The sequence below is a fragment of the Sorex fumeus genome, unplaced genomic scaffold, assembly GCF_029834395.1.
Source record: "Sorex fumeus unplaced genomic scaffold, SorFum_2.1 ptg000061l, whole genome shotgun sequence".
Classification (NCBI taxonomy): Eukaryota; Metazoa; Chordata; class Mammalia; order Eulipotyphla; family Soricidae; genus Sorex; species Sorex fumeus.
Genome location: NW_026606118.1, coordinates 213,946 through 232,426, shown reverse-complemented (window position 1 = coordinate 232,426; position 18,481 = coordinate 213,946). Strand labels below are relative to the sequence as shown.

Below are 18,481 nucleotides of genomic sequence, written 5' to 3'. Positions count from 1 at the left end.
CACAGACAACGGCTCCCTCAGCTTCCAGATGCTGGGCTCTGATTCAGAACTTCCATTAGCAACTTCCGACCGAATCCAGAGCATCGCGTGGCGTGCTGGTCTTGAGGCTACCGGCCGGCCAGCTCTCTGCCTGCAGCACGCCTTCGGGTCAGCGAGTGGGCACTGGAGGACCCTCTCTGGGCCATTATCTCCCTAGCACACGATCATGTTACCACACAGAGAACACTTACCACAGGCTTATTATTTTCCTCTACTGAGGCAGCAGAAATGATATTCACATTACTTACCCTGCTGACTTCCTTAGGAGCCGATTCATCTAGGGAATGAAGGAAGGAGAAAAACAAAATTAGAAACCTGAGCAGTCCTGAAACCATTCTGAAATACAGCACATCAGCCTCCCGACCCCAGAAGCCTCTCCTATGATGCCTATCAGTGAGAGATGGAAGCTTGGCTTTAAGAATCGGTAATGACTGAGAGAGGCTGGAGTGATAGCATAGCAGTAGGGCATTTGCCTTGCACAAGGCCAGCCCAGCCGACCCAGGTTCGGTTCCTCTGACCCTCTCAGAAAGCCTGGCAAGCTACCTAGAGTACCTTGCCCGCACGGCAGAGCCTGGCAAGCTACTCATAACATATTTAATATGCCAAACACAGTAACAGCAAGTCTCACGATGGAGACGTTACTGGGCCTGCTCGAGCAAATCAATGAACCATGGGAGGACAGTGCTACAGTGCTACAATGGTTGGAAGGATAAAGCTGGGGTTAGACACACATTAATTTTAGAGAGGAAATGAAATACCAGAGTAGCTTGTCCACCGTTTTTGTGGCCGCCATTTAAAGGCTCAGAAACGACCATGCCCACTGACCCAGCGACAGGGCGGTTTACTCAGAACCCAACACAGCCGTGCCACCTGGGCACTGTCCGAACAACAGACCCACATGGACAGTGCAACTGACCGTCAGGGCTATGAGGACAACTGGTAGTCACAATCCTCTGGTGAAACACGTGAGGACTGTGCCATTCCTGTGAGGCCCATGGCGGACAGTGGTCAGCGCCGCCTTGTTCCAGGGCCCGGGCTGGGCAGTTGGGTCTTGGCAGCGAAACTCTCGGCTGCCCTCGGAGGCTCTGGCACTCCCCGACCCCTGCCACCCCGCAGTAGAGCAAGGGATGAAGGGAGAAGAGCAGGTGACGCTCCTCCCCACTTGCCTTCACTCCTCCTAGTGTCTCTCACGGACAGTAGGTGCCCTGGTAGGCAACACCCCGTGGGCATCTAGTCTATAAACCAAATTGCTGCTGAATACGACGCGCATTGTGGGTGAGGTGAAAGCACGTGAAAGAGAAGCTTTATCTGTAGTTGATTCTTCAGTTTTCATCGTGACTGTGACTTAGAAATGTCTCCTGTATTGCTTCCCCGACTTACTAGTCAACGTCGGCTAATCAAACGTCTAGTCAGTTCCCCCACATTGCAGGGCGGTAAGTACACAACAGGCTGCAGCAAGGCGCTATTCATACTCGCCGGTCTTCCCCTGCTCTACAGCACCAGCAGACAGCCCAACAGCCACACACGCACACACACACGCACACACACACACACACACGGAAAAGAGCTCCCCGGGCAAGACAGCAAAGAACTGCTAAAGCTCTTTGGAGATTATGGCCATGTCATGTTCTGATATGCTGTAAGCACCTGGAACTGAGCACAAAACTAGGCAGAGACTTGGTAGATATGTATATGAATATTTTGACACACGGGAGAGAAATGCACTTAGGGTCCCAGTGAGGCTTTCCCGTAGGAGAGTGGGAAGGGATCTATGTTGATGCCAGCTGGATGAACCCGTGTGAGAATCTGACTTTATACATGTGAATCGAGGCTCCACCTCTTAAAACCTTTCCATCAAATCTCCTGTTCCTGCGTAATCACTACTGATTTCACTGGTCAGCTTTGGACTTCTAAAACCCTTCAAAAAGAAAATCACAGGAAGGCCTGTATTACATGCAACAGTCGAGCAGGTGTTGGGAAGAGAAAGGGCGTGCGGTTCAGCTGCTCGTGTCCACTGGAAATGGAGAGACTTGGAGTCTCGCCTTACTGGCAAGAACAGCCCAGTGTTCCCTGCACAACGGTGGGGGGGTGGGGGGGCTTTCTGACACAGTCTGGGGCAGCAGCTGACCACCAGGGGTTGGGGAAGTCCCTCAGAAAGCACCAGGACACCAGGGAACTGCTACTCTCCAGGGTCACACACAGGCACTGGACAGACGCCTTAATCATTATTCACCAATGGTAAACTGATGTATCACCCAGGCGGAACAGTCCCAAGAAGTCAGGCAAATGTGTTTTTAAAACCACTACAGAAAGAACCAGAACGGACAAGGGAATTTAACAATTTTCGCTCTTTATTTATTAGCACAATAATGTTCCCCCTTTTTTAACATTGCTAGTAACAGTTCAGAAATAATGACGTAAAGACCATTCTGTATCAGTTCAGAAATAATGATGTAGAGACCATTCTGTATCAGTTCAGAAATAATGACGTAGAGACCATTCTGTATCAGTTCAGAAATAATGACGTAGAGACCATTCTGTATCGACTGACCATTCTGCACAGTGGCAGCCAGTGACAATGAATCAGCAAACATTCCTTTCCTTTGTCTGAAGCTTGGCATCAAATACCGTATTTAAAATATTTTGCTCTTGCCTTTGAAAGAGGACCTGCAAGAAAACTTGCCTTCTGCTCCTTGGCAATGAGAACACTAGGCAAAACATGTGTGTGTGTGTGTGTGTGTGTGTTTGTTTTTTTTTTTTAAAAAAGGTGTGCAGAGATTGGCCCCAGGTAGTCCAGGACTAGCACCCAGAGAGAACATGCCTGAAAGCCAACTGCTCACCCAGAGCAACACCTCAGAGAAAGCGACCAACCGCGGGGGGTCTTGGGACTGCCAAGGGGCCAACAGGGAGCAGGCGGAAGAGCTGACCTCATGGCCTCCATCAGCATGGAGTGCGCACCAGGACTTCCTTCCTCTCCTGCCGTCAGAAGCTCCTCTCCCAAGCGCTGGCTGGAGACCGGGGGTGCGGGGCATCATGTGTCCTGCGTTCCCTCCATGCCCTTTCTCTGCTCCAACAACAGAACCCTGAGCGCCACCACTGCACAGCTGCTGAGAGCCTTGCCCGTGACTCCCTTTCCTCCGGGCGGCCATGGGTCCGTGCTCCGGGGCTGGCATCCAACAGATGTGCCCAGGGCCAGGGGCAGGAGGAAAGGCCAGGTTGCCCATACCGCAGGCAGAGGAGAGCCAAGGGGTGTTTCAGGAAAGGTTTCAAGCAGGGACCAGCCGCGCTAGCCAGAGTCCACAGCAAGGCGGCTGGGAGCCACAGCCCCGCCCGTCAGAAATGAACATCCCGATTCCTATTGGCTGACAGACTCCAGCATGTTCCACCATGCCCAGAGGACAGTCTCGATGCCAAGAGCTGCTGCCATCATTCCACAGAGTGCCTGGCTTCCTTCTGCACCCAATCACCCAGTACAAGAAAGAAGAGTTGGAGACGGCGTTTACACCTGGAGAGCTGGCAGAAGAACTCTGGAAAACGGCCTGTTCTGAAACCCTGGGCCGATGCGCTTATCCAGGTATGCAAATACTGAGCATCCAGTATGTATCACGTGAGTGTAAAACAAGAGAGAGACCCTCTGAAAGTCGTCTCTGAGGGCACATGGACTGAAAAGGTATAAATGTATTTTTTTAAGATTAGCAGGAAGTGCAATTCATGAGCAGGACGAGATCAGATGAGAAAAATAAAATTATATTATATATTATTTCCCATACCCAACTTTATCTTCTTGTTCTTCTGCAAAGAAGACAAAAGACTGTCACTGTCTCTTAGCATCCTTTAAGTTAAATTAATTGAAAAAGGAAATGAAACGTTGTCTGTCTCAGGAAAGACAACCGAATTTGAAAGCTCTTTTCAGACTGCTGAAATCTGAAAAGCAATAAAAGAACAGATTCCCCAATGCTCCCAAGTAGAAAAAAAAAATCACAATTCCCAGAAAAAATATATTTTAGAATATTAATTTGGGTAACTGCAGAAGATAACCACTAACCAAAGATAAGTACATATTCTTAAATTAAAATCTACTGGAGAGCAATATTAAAGCTACATTTGCATGACACTACACAAATTAGCAAACTATAGCTACAGTATTGAACATCTAAAATTTTTTAATAGATTCTGTGTTATTTAGATGATACGAATGACTGAATATGCTCCAGGAAGCTCCTGGGACCAGGCAGCTAAGGCTCGTAACAAACTGGCCATGATCTGACTCCAGCTGTGGCCACAGACACTTTTGTGGCTTCAGATCTACGTGCTCATAGCTGGGCAGAGCCGTCTGGGTCAGCAGGAGGTGGAGAGTCGAGGGGACTGGACACCGCAATATAAACTCTGGGTTCCCACTCATAGTGTTCTTCCTATTTTCATTGTTCTAGCAGGGCAGGTCTTTCCGGTCAAAGCTTCTGAGTGAGAGAGAACTCTGCAGCAGGTTCCGTGGCCACTCGCTCCCTCTCAGCACGGCCTCTGCGTTCTCTTCCCGCCCCACACAGGCCAGAGCAACTTTATCCTAGCTCCTTGCACCTCGCAGGCTGAGTTTCTGCTGCAAAACTGAAAGCAGAACTGGACTCAGGGGGCAGGAGGCTGGGGACAGGGATGACTTCTGGGGAGCCTGAGAGCAGAGACCCTCCCCCAGGCACCCAGCCCACCCCGACAAAGGGCCAGCCCCACTGCCCTCAGGGGCCTCAGAGTTCCACCCCCCTCCCCCCACCAACGCCCGGCCAGGCCCACCCAGTCCTCCCAGTGACCCTCCAGATCATCCTTTAATTTATTCCTAGATCAGACAGCACTTTCTATCTCTAACAGACCCAGACCGCTATACTTATTAGAGAAAACTCAGTCAGAGTTAAAAGCTTTTCTCATTATAAGGCTAAGAGTGAACAAAGATTTGCTGATGACAGTGAACATCCATTTTGCTGATGACATTGTTCTAATAACATCAAACATTTGCGAAGCAGCACAAATGCTGGCTGACTTCGACCATAAGTGTGGAAAGGTCGGACTACAGCTGAATCTCACGAAGACAATGTTTATGAGAAACAGCCTCGTTCCTGATGCCCCATTCGCTCTCAATGGAACGACCATCTCCAAATGCAACAGTTACGTGTACCTAGGTCAAGAAGTCAACATGACGAATGACCTGGCTCCTGAGTTGCTCAGGAGGAAGAGAGCAGCTTGGGACACCTTCAAGAGCATCGAAGAAATAGCTAAGAGGACGAAGAACCTCCAGCTCCAGGCACATCTCTTCGACTCCACTGTTCTTCCTGCGTTAACATACACCTCAGAGACAAGGGCCCTACGAAAACTGGATGAGAACGCCATTCGGGTCTCCCAAAGAGGAATCAAAAGAGTTATGCTTGGAGTATCACGCTTCACTGAAGTGAGAGAAAGAATTCAGAGTTCTGACTTCCATCGACAGTCAAGAATCAGGGACGCTGTCTCGTTTGCCAAGGTGTCGAAAATCAGATGGGCTGGACACGTAATGAGATTTGGAGAAAACCCCTGGACTAGAGCTTTTACTGACTGGATTCCACAGGACATCAGAAGACCATGTGGCCACCCACCTACAAGATAGTCAGACTTCTTCGTCAAGACCCTGATTGGTTTGAGGCTCTTCTTGTTCCTAGAATGAGTAGATGCTATTGGGCTACATTTGCACGCGACAGGGATGAATGGAGACCTTACTGGTGCCCGCTCGAGCAAATCAATCAGTAACGGGATGTCAAGTGATCAATCAGTCCAAAAGTTGGAGACACGTATGGTGGGAGTCAGTGCTAGTCCAACACCAGAATCAGACAGATTTCTGGGACTTTTGTAAGACCCATACTGATTTATAAGGAAAACAAGACAAATAATACAAATATTAACTTGGGAGGACTGGTGTTTGTTGTTTTATGCATTACCTGACAAATTCAAAAGCCTCTTGAGCAAAATGACTAAGAAGCTTTAAAAAGATTCACAAACTGTTCTTTCAGGGTTGAATCACTGTGTATAACACATACGCACATTTTTGTATAGCAAGAAACACACCCAAACGTACAATAAGACAATTCTTGCATATGTTCTTGTGCTGCAACTTTGTTTTTCTTTTTAAAAAATGATGAAACCAGAGTCCAAATGCTTTTCTTTTAAATTGTACATTTTTTAAACACTTAACTAGATATACAGATAGGTTACTGCAAGCTTTTTCTGAGTTCTGCATAAGCACTGTAGCACTGTCCTCCCATTGTTCATCAATTTGCTCAAGCGGGCACCAGTAACATCTCCATCGTGAGACTTGTTGTTACTGTTTTTGGCATATCAAATACGTCACGGGGAGCTTGCCAGGCTTTGCTGTGAGGGCGAGATACTCTTGGTAGCTTTCCAGGCTCTCCAAGATGGATGGAGGAACCGAACCCAGGTTGGCTGCATGCAAGGCAAATGCCCTACCCACTGTGTTATCGCTCCAGCCCCTGATCTTTCCTATTTGAAAAAAAGACATTAATATTTGGTAAATTAAGAAAAAAACTCTCTGTAAATATCTCAGTCAGCACATCATTAAATAAATATGTCAAAGACTATTTCTTAAGACAGTTCCAAAATTTAGTCAGGACTTCTTTTTAGACCCAAGAGCCATTCAGAGGTTGATGTTTTTCTCTTTAATTTCTAAGTATTTCCACTTTGAAGCTAGTTGATATTATAATTTTTTACTCTCAAATAAGAGGGTAAGTGTAAGATACCTGAAACTTGAAACTTCCTTTAGATCTTCAGTACAGTCAATTTTCATAAATGATCCCCCAGATGTGCTGAGAAGAGTACACGCAGTTCATCTGCCCAACAGAACTTTAATTACACGTGGTTTTATTTATCTATACATTTTAATCATGTACAAACAGAAAAAGACTCAGATCTTAATCAAATCTTCATCCCGAGGCTGAGCTCATGAGTGAAGGCAGGAGTGACTTGTGGCCTACGGCAGGGACGAGGCAACTGAGAGGTGTTTCCTCTGAGCTTTCAACATCTTAGCTTTGGTTTCTAAGTGAAAACCGCTGGAGAAGGGGGTGTGGTTGCTCTCGGTGTGTGCCCGACCCAGAGCCTCAGCCTCAGCCACGCGTGCTAATGCGGATGAAGCCGCTTTCTCCCTCCAAGCCCACATGTGACCCACGCGCTCATGCCTGGCAACAGCCATGGATGTGACTCTGAATATCCTCCGAATCTCTCAAGCCATGTCCTTCGAGGGCACCATCCTGTCAATGACACGTCACTGTCCTACTCAGGACACAGGCAAAGCTCCCTCTTGGTCACTGAGAGGGGCCGAGCCCACATACACCACGACTAGCGTCCTCGTGGGCCTGTCCTAGTATCATTCTTTGCTCCACACCCCCAACTCTCACTCTGTGGCAGGTGCTTTGACAGTTCTTGTTCTCTACCTTGCACGGGGCCTTCGTTGGGTATCTGCGGTCACTTATGGACAGGACTCCAACCAACGCGGGAATTCAACAGTCTCCTAACTCCCCCCAGACACGTGCTTCCAGACTTCTGGTCTCCTGGGCCCTTCAGGAGGATATAACACTCAGTCACGCAGCATCTCTGCGGCAGGAAACACCGTCCCCCTGGGTCCTGGCCCTGAGGACCCCACGGGAACCCTTTCAGGGACACGGCTGCTGGATTCAGACCAAGGCCCGTCCCAGTCACTGACCTCCTCCCCCCACCCCCCTTGGCTCTCAACACTTGAGCCTGTACCTTTGTCCCCCTCGGTGACGTCGACACCCTCTGTGGGGCCCAGCTGGGCAGCGGCCAGCCAAGTCCAGGGTCCTGGTGCCAAGGGGTCCTGACTGCGGGCAGCACTGGGCTGAGTGGGCACGCGCTGGCTGCTCTTTCCCTCGTCTCTGGGCCAAGTGTGTGAGGATGACACACGGTGTCATGTCCCTGGGCAGGCACCAGGGTCCTTGTGCTGCAGCGGGAGCGAGGGATGTCCCAAGCCACCTCTCTCGGGGCTGCATCCATTTGTACAGACGTTTCCTGAGAGTTCAACGTTTCACCACTCTGGGGTGTCTCACACACGGTCTGCTGCCCTGGGCCTTAAGGCCGGGCATGTCAGTTGAGGGGCTGCTCTTCTCCCCACCCCCCCCGCCCCTGTGGGTGGGCAGGAGGCCCGAGTGGCCTCTTGGTAAGTGGCTCTCCCACTGCTCACCCACTCCTACTGCCGGGGCCAATGTGCCCACACCTCACACCTGCACCCGTTCTCAGGTCGCACCCAGCTGTGCCCGAGTTTACTCCTGACTCTGTGCTCAGGGGCCACTCTAAATAAAAATGAGCTAAATTCACAACATATAGTTTATTTCTTTGAGGTTCCAATAGATTAAAATTTAGCACATTTGAATATATCTGTCATCCTATTAGGTAACTGCAAGTAGTAAAGATAAACAGAAGTCAAACATTTCTGGAATCCCCGAAGTAGTTCTTTCTGTCCAGAAGTCTAAGGCTTTTGGTCCAAATCCTCCCTAGTTTTTGGTTTTCATTCAGGAGTCATACCCGGCACTGCTCAGGGGTTACTCCTGGCTCTTCATTTAGGACGAGTTCCTGGCAGTGCTCAGGGGACCATACGGGATTCTGGGGATCAAAACCAGGTCAGCCACATGCAAGGCAAATGCTCTACCCACTGTACTATCACTCTGTACTATCGCTACCAAATCTGCATTTTTTAATTTGATTTCCTGTTCCCTTCCTTTTTCATTTAGGTCACAATGAAAAATAAAACCGCTTCTTTAATTACAGTTCCGTGAATAATCTGCAACATGAAATTCAAATAAAAAGGACATAGGATTGCAGGTATGAGGCACTGGGCCTGGATTATAATGTTTTAAATTCTACTTCAGATTTACACAGATTCTGAGTGAACATTATTTAACTAATCCTATATTTCCATAGGGTTGGGATTTCAGCATTTCGTTTCTTGGAACTGTTTGAAACTGCTGAGGCAGCGTACTCTGCATGTGTGCCGATTCTGCTGCTCTGAGGACACTGCAAAGTCGGTCCGACTCCCTCCGAATAACCCTGCCCCTCTCACTACACCAATGGCGAGTCCTTCCCTCCTGGCCAGCGTCCGTTCCACACTCGGAGTCTGGACCCTGTCCACTGTCTGAGTTTTTCTTCCTTGCACCCCCTGAGTTGGTACTCCAGCTTACTCCTGGCTCTGTGCTCGGTGTTCAGCTTCCGGGAGCCATCCAGGGGGGGCGGGGACGGAGCCAGTTCCTCAGCCTGTGCTCACTCGCTGGGGCAGCAGTCTGGTTTCTGCAGACCCACAGAAGAGCAGGATCCTTCGGCACTTCCCTTCTCTTGGCCACTTTTTATTTATTTCACTTAACAAGAAACCCTCGGGTTCCCTCCAAAGTTGCAGCAAAAGGCAAGCTTTTCTCTTCTGGTAGCTGAAGCCATTCTATTACATGCACCGTGGTTTTTATTTAATACACTGATGCTATAGCACAGCGGGTAGGGCGTTCGCCTTACAAGAGGCCAACATGGCCGACCCGAGTTCGATTCCTCCGCCCCTCTCGGAGAGCCCAGCAAGCTACCGAGAGTATTCGATACGCCAGACACAGTAACAACAAAGTCTCCAATGGAGACGTTACTGGTCCCGCTCGAGCAAATCGATGATCAACGGGAGGGCCTTATTATTTTATTATTTATTACTGATCATTCAGGTAGTTTCCAACCTGCTGTGACTGGCATTGCAGTCAGCGAATGTATCTTTCTTCATGAAATGCTTTGTGTTTTTGGTACATAGATACCAAGAGGCTGCCGGCCGGGGCACGGCTGCCAAACCATCCCTCCTAAGGCATAAACACCGGCTGAAGAGAAAGCTGACGGCGGGGGCTAAGGACCGGGCTCCCGCAGAAGGCGGCATGAACCAGGTAAGTTTCTGCAGCCGCGCCTCCTTCCACTTCCTGGTACACACCACAGGTGTTTCTCCTCTGCTATGGAGTACTGTTCCCCAGAACCCTCAAGTGCAGGCACCCTCCGGCGGCCAAGCGAACCCTTCCTGGGAGCACCCGCAAAGCCCCAGCCGCTCCCCCACCTCCCACCTGCCCCCATCCCAGCCCTTCTTTCCTGCATCCTGACACGCTCTTAGAGAGAGTCCGGGATGCTTCTCCATCCTCCCTCTCCCCACACAGGGCGAAACCCAAGCGAGGGCAAATGTTTCTCTGATGGGCGATCTCCTTTATCTGCACTGACTAGGATTTCATTTGATAGAAGCAGATAATCCAGTAAAAATGCTAAGTAAATGCTGGATATAAAACAATGACGTTATCATATCCATCTACTGGCATGAATGGGAAAATCCATTACTCATGAGAATCCGACTGCCATTCCGTGTCTGCACCATGTGCTCGGCTTGAGGCTACTTTCCATGACGGGACAACCGGCTCCGTTAGTAGTATCTTCACGTCACCATACTACCAGAGCACCTGAATTACGGAATCACTTAATCACTTAAGTGAATATGATCACTTAATCACTTAACTTCCCGTTAGCCGTCGATTTGCTCGAGCGGGCGCCAGTAACGTCTCCATTTGTCCCTGTCGCGTGCTAGTGTAGCCCAATGGCATCTCTTCGCTCCGGGAACATGGAGGGCCTCAAACCGATCGTTCATGATCTTGACAAAGAAGTCTGACCATCTGGTAGGTGGGCGGCCACGCGGTCTCTTGACATCCCGTGGAATCCAATCAGTAACAACTCTAGTCCAACGGTCGTCTTTAAATCTCATTACGTGACCAGCCCATCTGATTTTCGACACCTTGGCAAATGAGACAGCGTCCCTGATCCTTGATCGTCGACGGATGTCAGAACTCCGGATTCGTTCTCTCATTTGAGTGAAACGTGATATTCCAAGCATAGCTCTTTCTATTCTTCTTTGGGAGACCTGAATGGCGTTCTCATCTTGTTTGCGTAGGGCCCAGGTCTCTGAGGCGTATGTTAATGCAGGAAGAACAGTGGAATCAAAGAGATGTGCCCGGAGCCGGAGGTTCTTCGTCCTCTTAGCTATTTCTTCGACGTTCTTGAAGGCGTTCCAAGCCGCTCTCTTCCTCCTGCGCAGCTCGGGTGCCAGGTCATTTGTCATGTTGACCTCTCGACCTAGGTACACATAGCTGTTGCATTCGGAGATGGTCGTTCCATTGAGAGCGAATGGGGCGTCAGGAACAAGGCTGTTTCTCATAAACATTGTCTTCGTAAGATTCAGCTGTAGTCCTACCTTTCCACACTCACGGTCAAAGTCGGCCAGCATTTGTGCCACTTGGCTGATGTTTGGTGAATATGATCAGTGGCTGGTAAAGACCTGAAATCACTGAAAATGCAATACTCTTCTACTTAAAGTCAAATAATTCATCCATGTGTGACACTCACTTCTGATTTTCTAGAAAACAGTTTCCTAAAGTACTGAGAAAATAACAAGCACACCAATGCTACAGATAAGTCGGCGTCTCTGAGATCTTACAGCCACACACTCCAGAAGGTTCAGTGTGCCGGGAAGCAGAGCCAGCACTCTGAATGTAAAAATAACCTGGCAGCCAGAGACCAAAGCAGCACCTGATACTACAAAGCAATAATCGTATTATCACTCACGGAGGAAAACACGGTGCTCACAAACGTCCTAGGAAGAAAGGAAAACTGTCAAAACACCCAGAAGGTGCTATTATCTTAATGCCGAGAGAAGAGCTATTAGTCCTGATGTTTGTGGACAAACAAATCAAATAAACATCAGGCAGGATCGCAGGCGGGCGGGGGTGTAGGAAAGGAGCAGCGTCCTCCCGACCAGACTCTCACCGCCGTCCAGTGGGAGCCGCTGCCCGCGCCTGCACCCGGCCTCCTCATCCATCCTCATGCAGGTGAGGAGACAGGCCACAGCAGAGCAGCCTCTGCCGCAGAGGACACACGGCCCTCGGGAAACGCCCCCGGGACGCCACTCGGGCACTTCCCGTCCTCTCCTCCTCCTCCCCGCGGTCTCCTATCAGGGTTCTCCCACCTGCTCCCCTTCTCACGTGCCAAGCGTGAAGCGGGGGACACTACCAGAAGCCCCCTGGCTCAGGGGCGGCCAGGTGTGAACTGGTGTTTGCCCGCTGCGTGCTCCGGGACCTCCTCCTACTGCCCCGGTTTCCTGTGACCCCACACTCGGCCTCGGGATCCCCTCCCCGCTAGGCGGCCACAGCGGAGGAAGCTCCGGCCTGCAGCAGACGCTATGCGCGGGCACTGGCCTTCCTACGCTGATTCTGCTCCGTGTCTGCTAGTGTTGCGCCCGCACCAATCCTGCCGTGGCACTGCTGTCGTTGCCCACCTGCAGGGCCAGAAGCCCCCACCCCCTTCCCTGCACCTGCCTGGCCCTGCAAATCTCCAGCTGGATTTGGGTTTGTTCCCGCAGGGGACACCTAACCCCTCGGCCGGGAGATCACCTGCTCTTTGTCCTTCTCATCCTTCCACGTGCCGAGGGCTTGGAGGCCGGCCACACCTAGCAAGGCTCAGGCCGCTCCTGGCTCTGTGCTCAGGGACTGCAGGCCAGCCCCCTGCCCCAGGACTAGCCGCCTCTCTGTTCACGCGCATCCTGCTGGGCACCTCGACCATCGGGAGCCTTGCTGCAGTGGACACGCGTGTCTCCCCCTGCACGGCCGTGCTGAGTCCTAGCCAGACCACCCTGTCCTGATAGGGCACGGCCATGAAAATCAACCACCATTAGTGGGTGGGGCGCACGTGCCCACACTGCCAACGAGAAACCAGGGCTGGGGAAACAGCAGCAGGGAAGGTGCCCACCTGGCACACAGCCAGTGCCAGACAGATCTGCCAAGCGAGGCCGAGACCCCAGAAAAGGAGCCAGGAAGGCTCCAGCCAGACTGCCCCCCTGACATACAGACCCTCGTGTTGCACAAGTGCCCCACTATGCCACAGCTCCTCCTTTATTATTGTTATTATTATTATTATTATTATTATTATTATTAGCAATAGCACAGCAGGTAGAGCGTTTGCCTTGCATGTGGCCAACCTGGGTTCAATTCCTCCACCCCTCTTGGAGAGCCCAGCAAGCTACCCAGAGCATCCCGCCTGCATGGCAGAGCCTGGCTAGCTCCCTGTGATGTATTCGATATGTCAAAAACAGTGACAACAAGTCTCACAATGGAGACGTTATTGTGCCCGTTTGAGCGAATTGATAAACAACGGGATGACAGTGCTACAGTGAATTAGTGCATTATTATTATTATTATTTGCGTGTCATCCTTGCGCAGGGGCCATGCTAATCTTCTCTGTATCGCTCTCTCGGAGAGCCCGGCAAGCTACCGAGAGTATTCGATATGCCAGACACAGTAACAACAAAGTCTCCAATGGAGACGTTACTGGGCCCGCTCGAGCAAATCGACGATCAACGGGAGGGCCTTTACCTTTACCTTTATTATTATTATTATTATTATTATTATTATTAGCACACCTACCCAACAGGTGTTTGGTAAAAAATTTCAACGTCTAAAAAAAATTCTTGCTGGTAAACCATTTTGATCTTGTTTGGTTGGTGGGCCACACCCAGCTGTGTTCGAAGCTCGTTTGTGGCTCTGCACTCAGAGACATTCCTGGCAGTGCCCCGGGGACCTGAGGAGGTGACAGGCAGGGATCACACCCTGGTCAGCCATGCGCACGGCAAGCGCCCCAGCCTCTAAGGACAGAGTATGTCTCCTCAGAGACCACTCATAATGCTGAATGTTCAAGAATATTAAAGATTGGTACATAAATTACTTCTGAAAATGAGGAATACAACATAAAAAAACAGTAACAACAAAGTCTCCAATCGACGATCAAGACAAAAGTAAAGGTAAAAAAAATAGGTAAAGGCCCTCCCGTTGATCGTCGATTTGCTCGAGCGGGCCCAGTAACGTCTCCATTGGAGACTTTGTTGTTACTGTGTCTGGCATATCGAATACTCTCGGTAGCTTGCCGGGCTCCCCGAGAGGGGCGGAGGAATCGAACTCGGGTCGGCCATGTTGGCTGCGTGCATGGCAAACGCCCTACCGCTGTGCTATTGCTCCAGCAAAGAAATATTTAATAGGATATATTAAGTTTCTATTGTTCAAAAAAGAAAGCATCTGTTTACCTAGAATGTTTAGAAAAACCCTTCATTATTATAGCTACGTACATATATTATAAACATTAATATATTTATATTTTCATCAACAATATTTGGAAATGAGCCGTTACCAACTGGATTCCGCAGGATGTCAAAAGACCGTGTGGCCACCTACCAGATGGTCAGACTTCTTTGTCAAGACCCTGAACGATCGGTTTGAGGATCTTCATGTTCCCAGAGCGAACAGATGCCATTGGGCTACACTAGCACGCGACAGGGACAAATGGAGATGTTACTGGCGCCCGCTCGAGCAAATCAACGATTAACGGGAAGTCAAGTGATCAAGTGATCAACAATATTCAGAATAACTGCAAATGTATAAAGAATCCAAATCTTATAATACTTTCATTTATGTCATAAATGTTAAATCTGCAGTCTGCCCCCGCGCCTGGCTGTTCCTCGCCGGGGCCCCTTGGGGGGGAGCGGGTTGAGCTTTCCTCCCCGCCCCGACCAGGGCTCCGGCAGCCAAAGACCTCCAGGACCAGCCACCACCATGCTGAGACCACTCTCCGCACACATGAAGGTACTGGCAGAGGGACAAAGCCACGCGGGTTCCGGGGCCGAGACCTCCAAGCCTACTCGGATCGGGGCTGAGCATCCTCCACCCAGATCCTCCAAATTCCAGTAGGCGGGGGTCACACCACCACCTGGCCCCCTGGCGCCGTGTAATCCCATCAACGGCCAAGACTCAGAGACTATAAAATCCAGCTCCCGGACGAGAACAGTGCAGTTCACTTTTATTGTAGTAATAATATATAGTGTGGAAAAATTAAAAATATAAATTAAAAATACTAAGTTGAATCACACTACACCAAAATCAGACTTGTTTGCATATCATGAACATATGCTAACTATAGTCAGTACACGCTACATGTACATGGAACTAGAATCCTATTCTGTAAAGTTTACGCTGCCATTCTATATAAAGTTTTGATCTTTAAAACTAGACATATTATTATCATGTGTATAAACAACAGAACATTCATTTTACAATCATGCTGGCCATGCCACAGAGCACATATGCTCTATTTTGGACTTCACTGGCCAACAGACACACGCAATAATGGGCACGCTTGCAGATAGAACAAATAAAGCAATACAGAAATCAAATGTGCTAAAGGGAACATTCTTCCTTGCCCCCATTTCCAATTCCACACTGCACTCGGGATGTTATAATTTTTTTTGCAAGAACAAGGTATATTAGAGCAAAGTTTAAGCGTAAGAAGCCCGAGAGTTTGAGAATAAAACTCTTCCACCCTTCCAACATCTTCATCACCCACAGAACCGAGTGTGAGGGTTTACGCACTCGCCCCTGAGCGGGCTTTAGGTAGCCTCAGTGTTATCTCGGTAAGAAAGGCAATTTAAAATCTCTGGCATGCACACCCTCAACAACATTATCCCTCCTTTCAAGAAATGCTAACGTCCCTCAAGGGAAAAGGGAACCCTCTCTACCTTGCAGAAGCTCAGCCTCACACATGTGCCTGGGCTTTCCTTAACCAGCCACCATCAACCAGGAAGATATTCACAGTGGAGGCCTCTAAGGGAGAGGAGACAAGACCCTGGGTCCCAGAGGGGGAAGCCACGCCACCCACCACCCTGTAGTCCCGCTTCCCTGCCCAGCACTGCTGCTGCGTGCGAGGGTTGGAATTCTGCCAAACTTCCCAACATATTTGGGCAGAGGGCTACAGCCCCAATGATCACTTAATCACTTAATCCCCGTTATTCATCGATTTATTCGAGCGGGTGCCAGTAACGTCTCCATTCATCCCGGTTGCGTGCTAGCGTAGCCCAATGGTATCTGTTCGTTCTAGGAACATGCAGAGCCTCAAATCGATCATTTAGGGTCTTGACAAAGAAGTCTGACCATCTTATAGGTGGGCGTCCACGTGATCTTTTGATGTCCGGTGGAATCCAATCAGTAATGGCTCTAGTCCAGCGGTTGTCTCCACCTCATTACGTGTCCAGCCCATCTGATTTTTGATGTCTTGGCAAATGAGACAGCGTCCCTGATTCTTGAGCGTTGACGAAGATCAGAACTCCGGATTCTATCTCTCATTTGAGTGAATCGTGATATTCCAAGCATAGCTCTTTCTATTCCTCTTTGGGAGACCCGAATAGCGTTCTCATCCTGTTTGTGCAGGGCCCAGGTCTCTGAGGCGTAAGTTAATACAGCCCCAAGTTCCATCATAACTTGGGCGAGACTCCCGACTGGGGAGGGGGAGGGCGGGTGTGGGAGGCCAGGTGCTGTCTCCTTCGGCAGCAAGTGTTCAGTTCCCGGCTCCAGCGCTTACATACTCCGCCAAGGCATGCGTGATGCCGAGCACAAAGCTGCCCACATTTCCCCTCTCCAGATGTGGACTCACCCCTTCCTACCTGAACGCTCGGGTGCTGGGCACTCCTCCACTCGGCAGAAGAGCTCTTTCCTTTCCTCTCCCTCTCCCCCTTCCTCCCTCTCCCTCCCTCTCCCCTTCCCCAGCCTCTTTTCTGAGAGAAAGGTGACCGACCCCAAAGGCCTGGGTAAGGTCTGGGCTGACTTTCCTGTCCTGCGAAGAGCAGGGCTCACAGCTGACTCTGGCCAGCAGGTTCCCTTCTGGAGGCTGCCACCTCTGTCCCCCCCGGTTCACATAAGTCACGGGACAGGGAGCCTGCAGAGTGGGACCCCACCCCCACGCTGACTCCCCCACCCACCCGTTCCCCCAGCCTGCCCCACCCCCAGCATGTCCAAACAAACTCACTCCATACTGCTTGTTACAACAAAACGGCAAGTGGAGTTATCAGAAAGTAATCAACAGAAGTCAAACGATCATCTTTTGATGTTCATTTCTGGTCATTTTTGTGTAGATAGGGACGCATAGTGTTACGCATTGATTTCATCATGGACATTGTTATTGGTTACATTTGTTAAGCCTAACCCTTTCATTGGGCTGGAGCAATAGCACAGCGGTAGGGCGTTCGCCTTACAAGCGGCCAACATGGCCGACCCGAGTTCGATTCCTCTGCCCCTCTCGGAGAGCCCGGCAAGCTACCGAGAGTATTCGATATGCCAGACACAGTAACAACAAAGTCTCCAATGGAGACGTTACTGGGCCCGCTCGAGCAAATCGATGATCAACGGGAGGGCCTTTACCTTTAACCCTTTTTTATTGGTGTTTTTTTTTTCTAATACATCACACGTCATCTGAAAATAGTGACACTTTAGTATCTTCCAAGTTTATATGCTTCTTATTACTTTTTCTTGCCTCCTCTCTCTGACTAAGCCTTTCACTAGCACTTTTTGAATAGCAGCTGCAGTTGACAGGACCAGTTGGCTACGGCCCATCCCCAGGCCAGCGATGCGGGGGAGGTGCTGTCACTGATCCAGGTGTGTTCCCTCTGGGCACTGAAGACAGACCAAGTCACAGACACGGAGGTCAGGTCACTTCCCTTACTCTGCCCAGACAACCGTCTGCCAGCGGCCAGTCTCCCCATGTGAGGAGCGTTTCCCAACTCTCTCGGCTGTCATTCCACTGCCTCCACTACCCAGCCGTCGCCACACTCCAGGATGCTTTCCGGACACTCGGGCGGAGACTCATGCATGAGTGAAGCCCCACAGAACAAGATAACGGAACTCTGAGACCTCGGACTCCAGGCTCAATGGACCCAGGGACAGAGATCCTCTGCCTGCTCCCACCAACCACAGGTGATGAAGGGATTAAAACCAGGAGCCCCACCCTACCCTGCCCTGTCTGCTTCCACCAACCACGGGCAACCCAGGGATTGGATTATGCACAGAAGACCACCCTACCGGTACCAGATAAATACCTCACCAGCAGACCTCCACTACTTCCACTACCTCCACTACCCACTCTCCAGGACGCTTAACAACACATCATAAGATACGTAATACCCATCTTCCAGGATTGCCACACCATATTTGATAGGGTTCAAATATGGTTTGAACCATGGGAACACCTGAAAGGGCGATTAGAGACCGCCCTAAAAGTCTCTATCCTCTCGGAGAGCTTGGCAAGCTACCAAGAGTATCCCGCCTGCACAGCAGAGCCTGGCAAGCTACCCGTGGCGTATTCGATATGCCAAAATCAGTAAATACAATGAGTATCATTCCCCTGACCCTGAAGGAGCCGTAGCACACAACAGGGATAAATGGAGACGTTACTGGCGCCTGCTCGAGCAAATCAATAAGTAACCAAATGTCAAGTGATCAAGGGATCTTGGCTGTCACGCTGTCCCTGTGTTCAGTGTGGGCTA

At 50.1% G+C, this 18,481-nt stretch overlaps 1 protein-coding gene and 1 non-coding gene across 2 annotated transcripts in view; both read right to left on the bottom strand.

The window, feature by feature from the left end:
- PDE10A (phosphodiesterase 10A) overlaps nt 1-18,481 on the bottom strand; it is a 253,490-nt gene that overhangs the window by 100,219 nt on the left and 134,790 nt on the right. The window contains exon 3 of the mRNA XM_056126308.1: nt 288-316. Within this exon, the coding sequence (XP_055982283.1) occupies nt 288-316 (29 nt within the window). The remainder of the gene's footprint in view (nt 1-287; nt 317-18,481) is intronic.
- LOC130034821 (U6 spliceosomal RNA) lies at nt 13,298-13,399 on the bottom strand. The gene has a single exon (XR_008794161.1). It is a non-coding gene; the product is annotated as a U6 spliceosomal RNA (small nuclear RNA).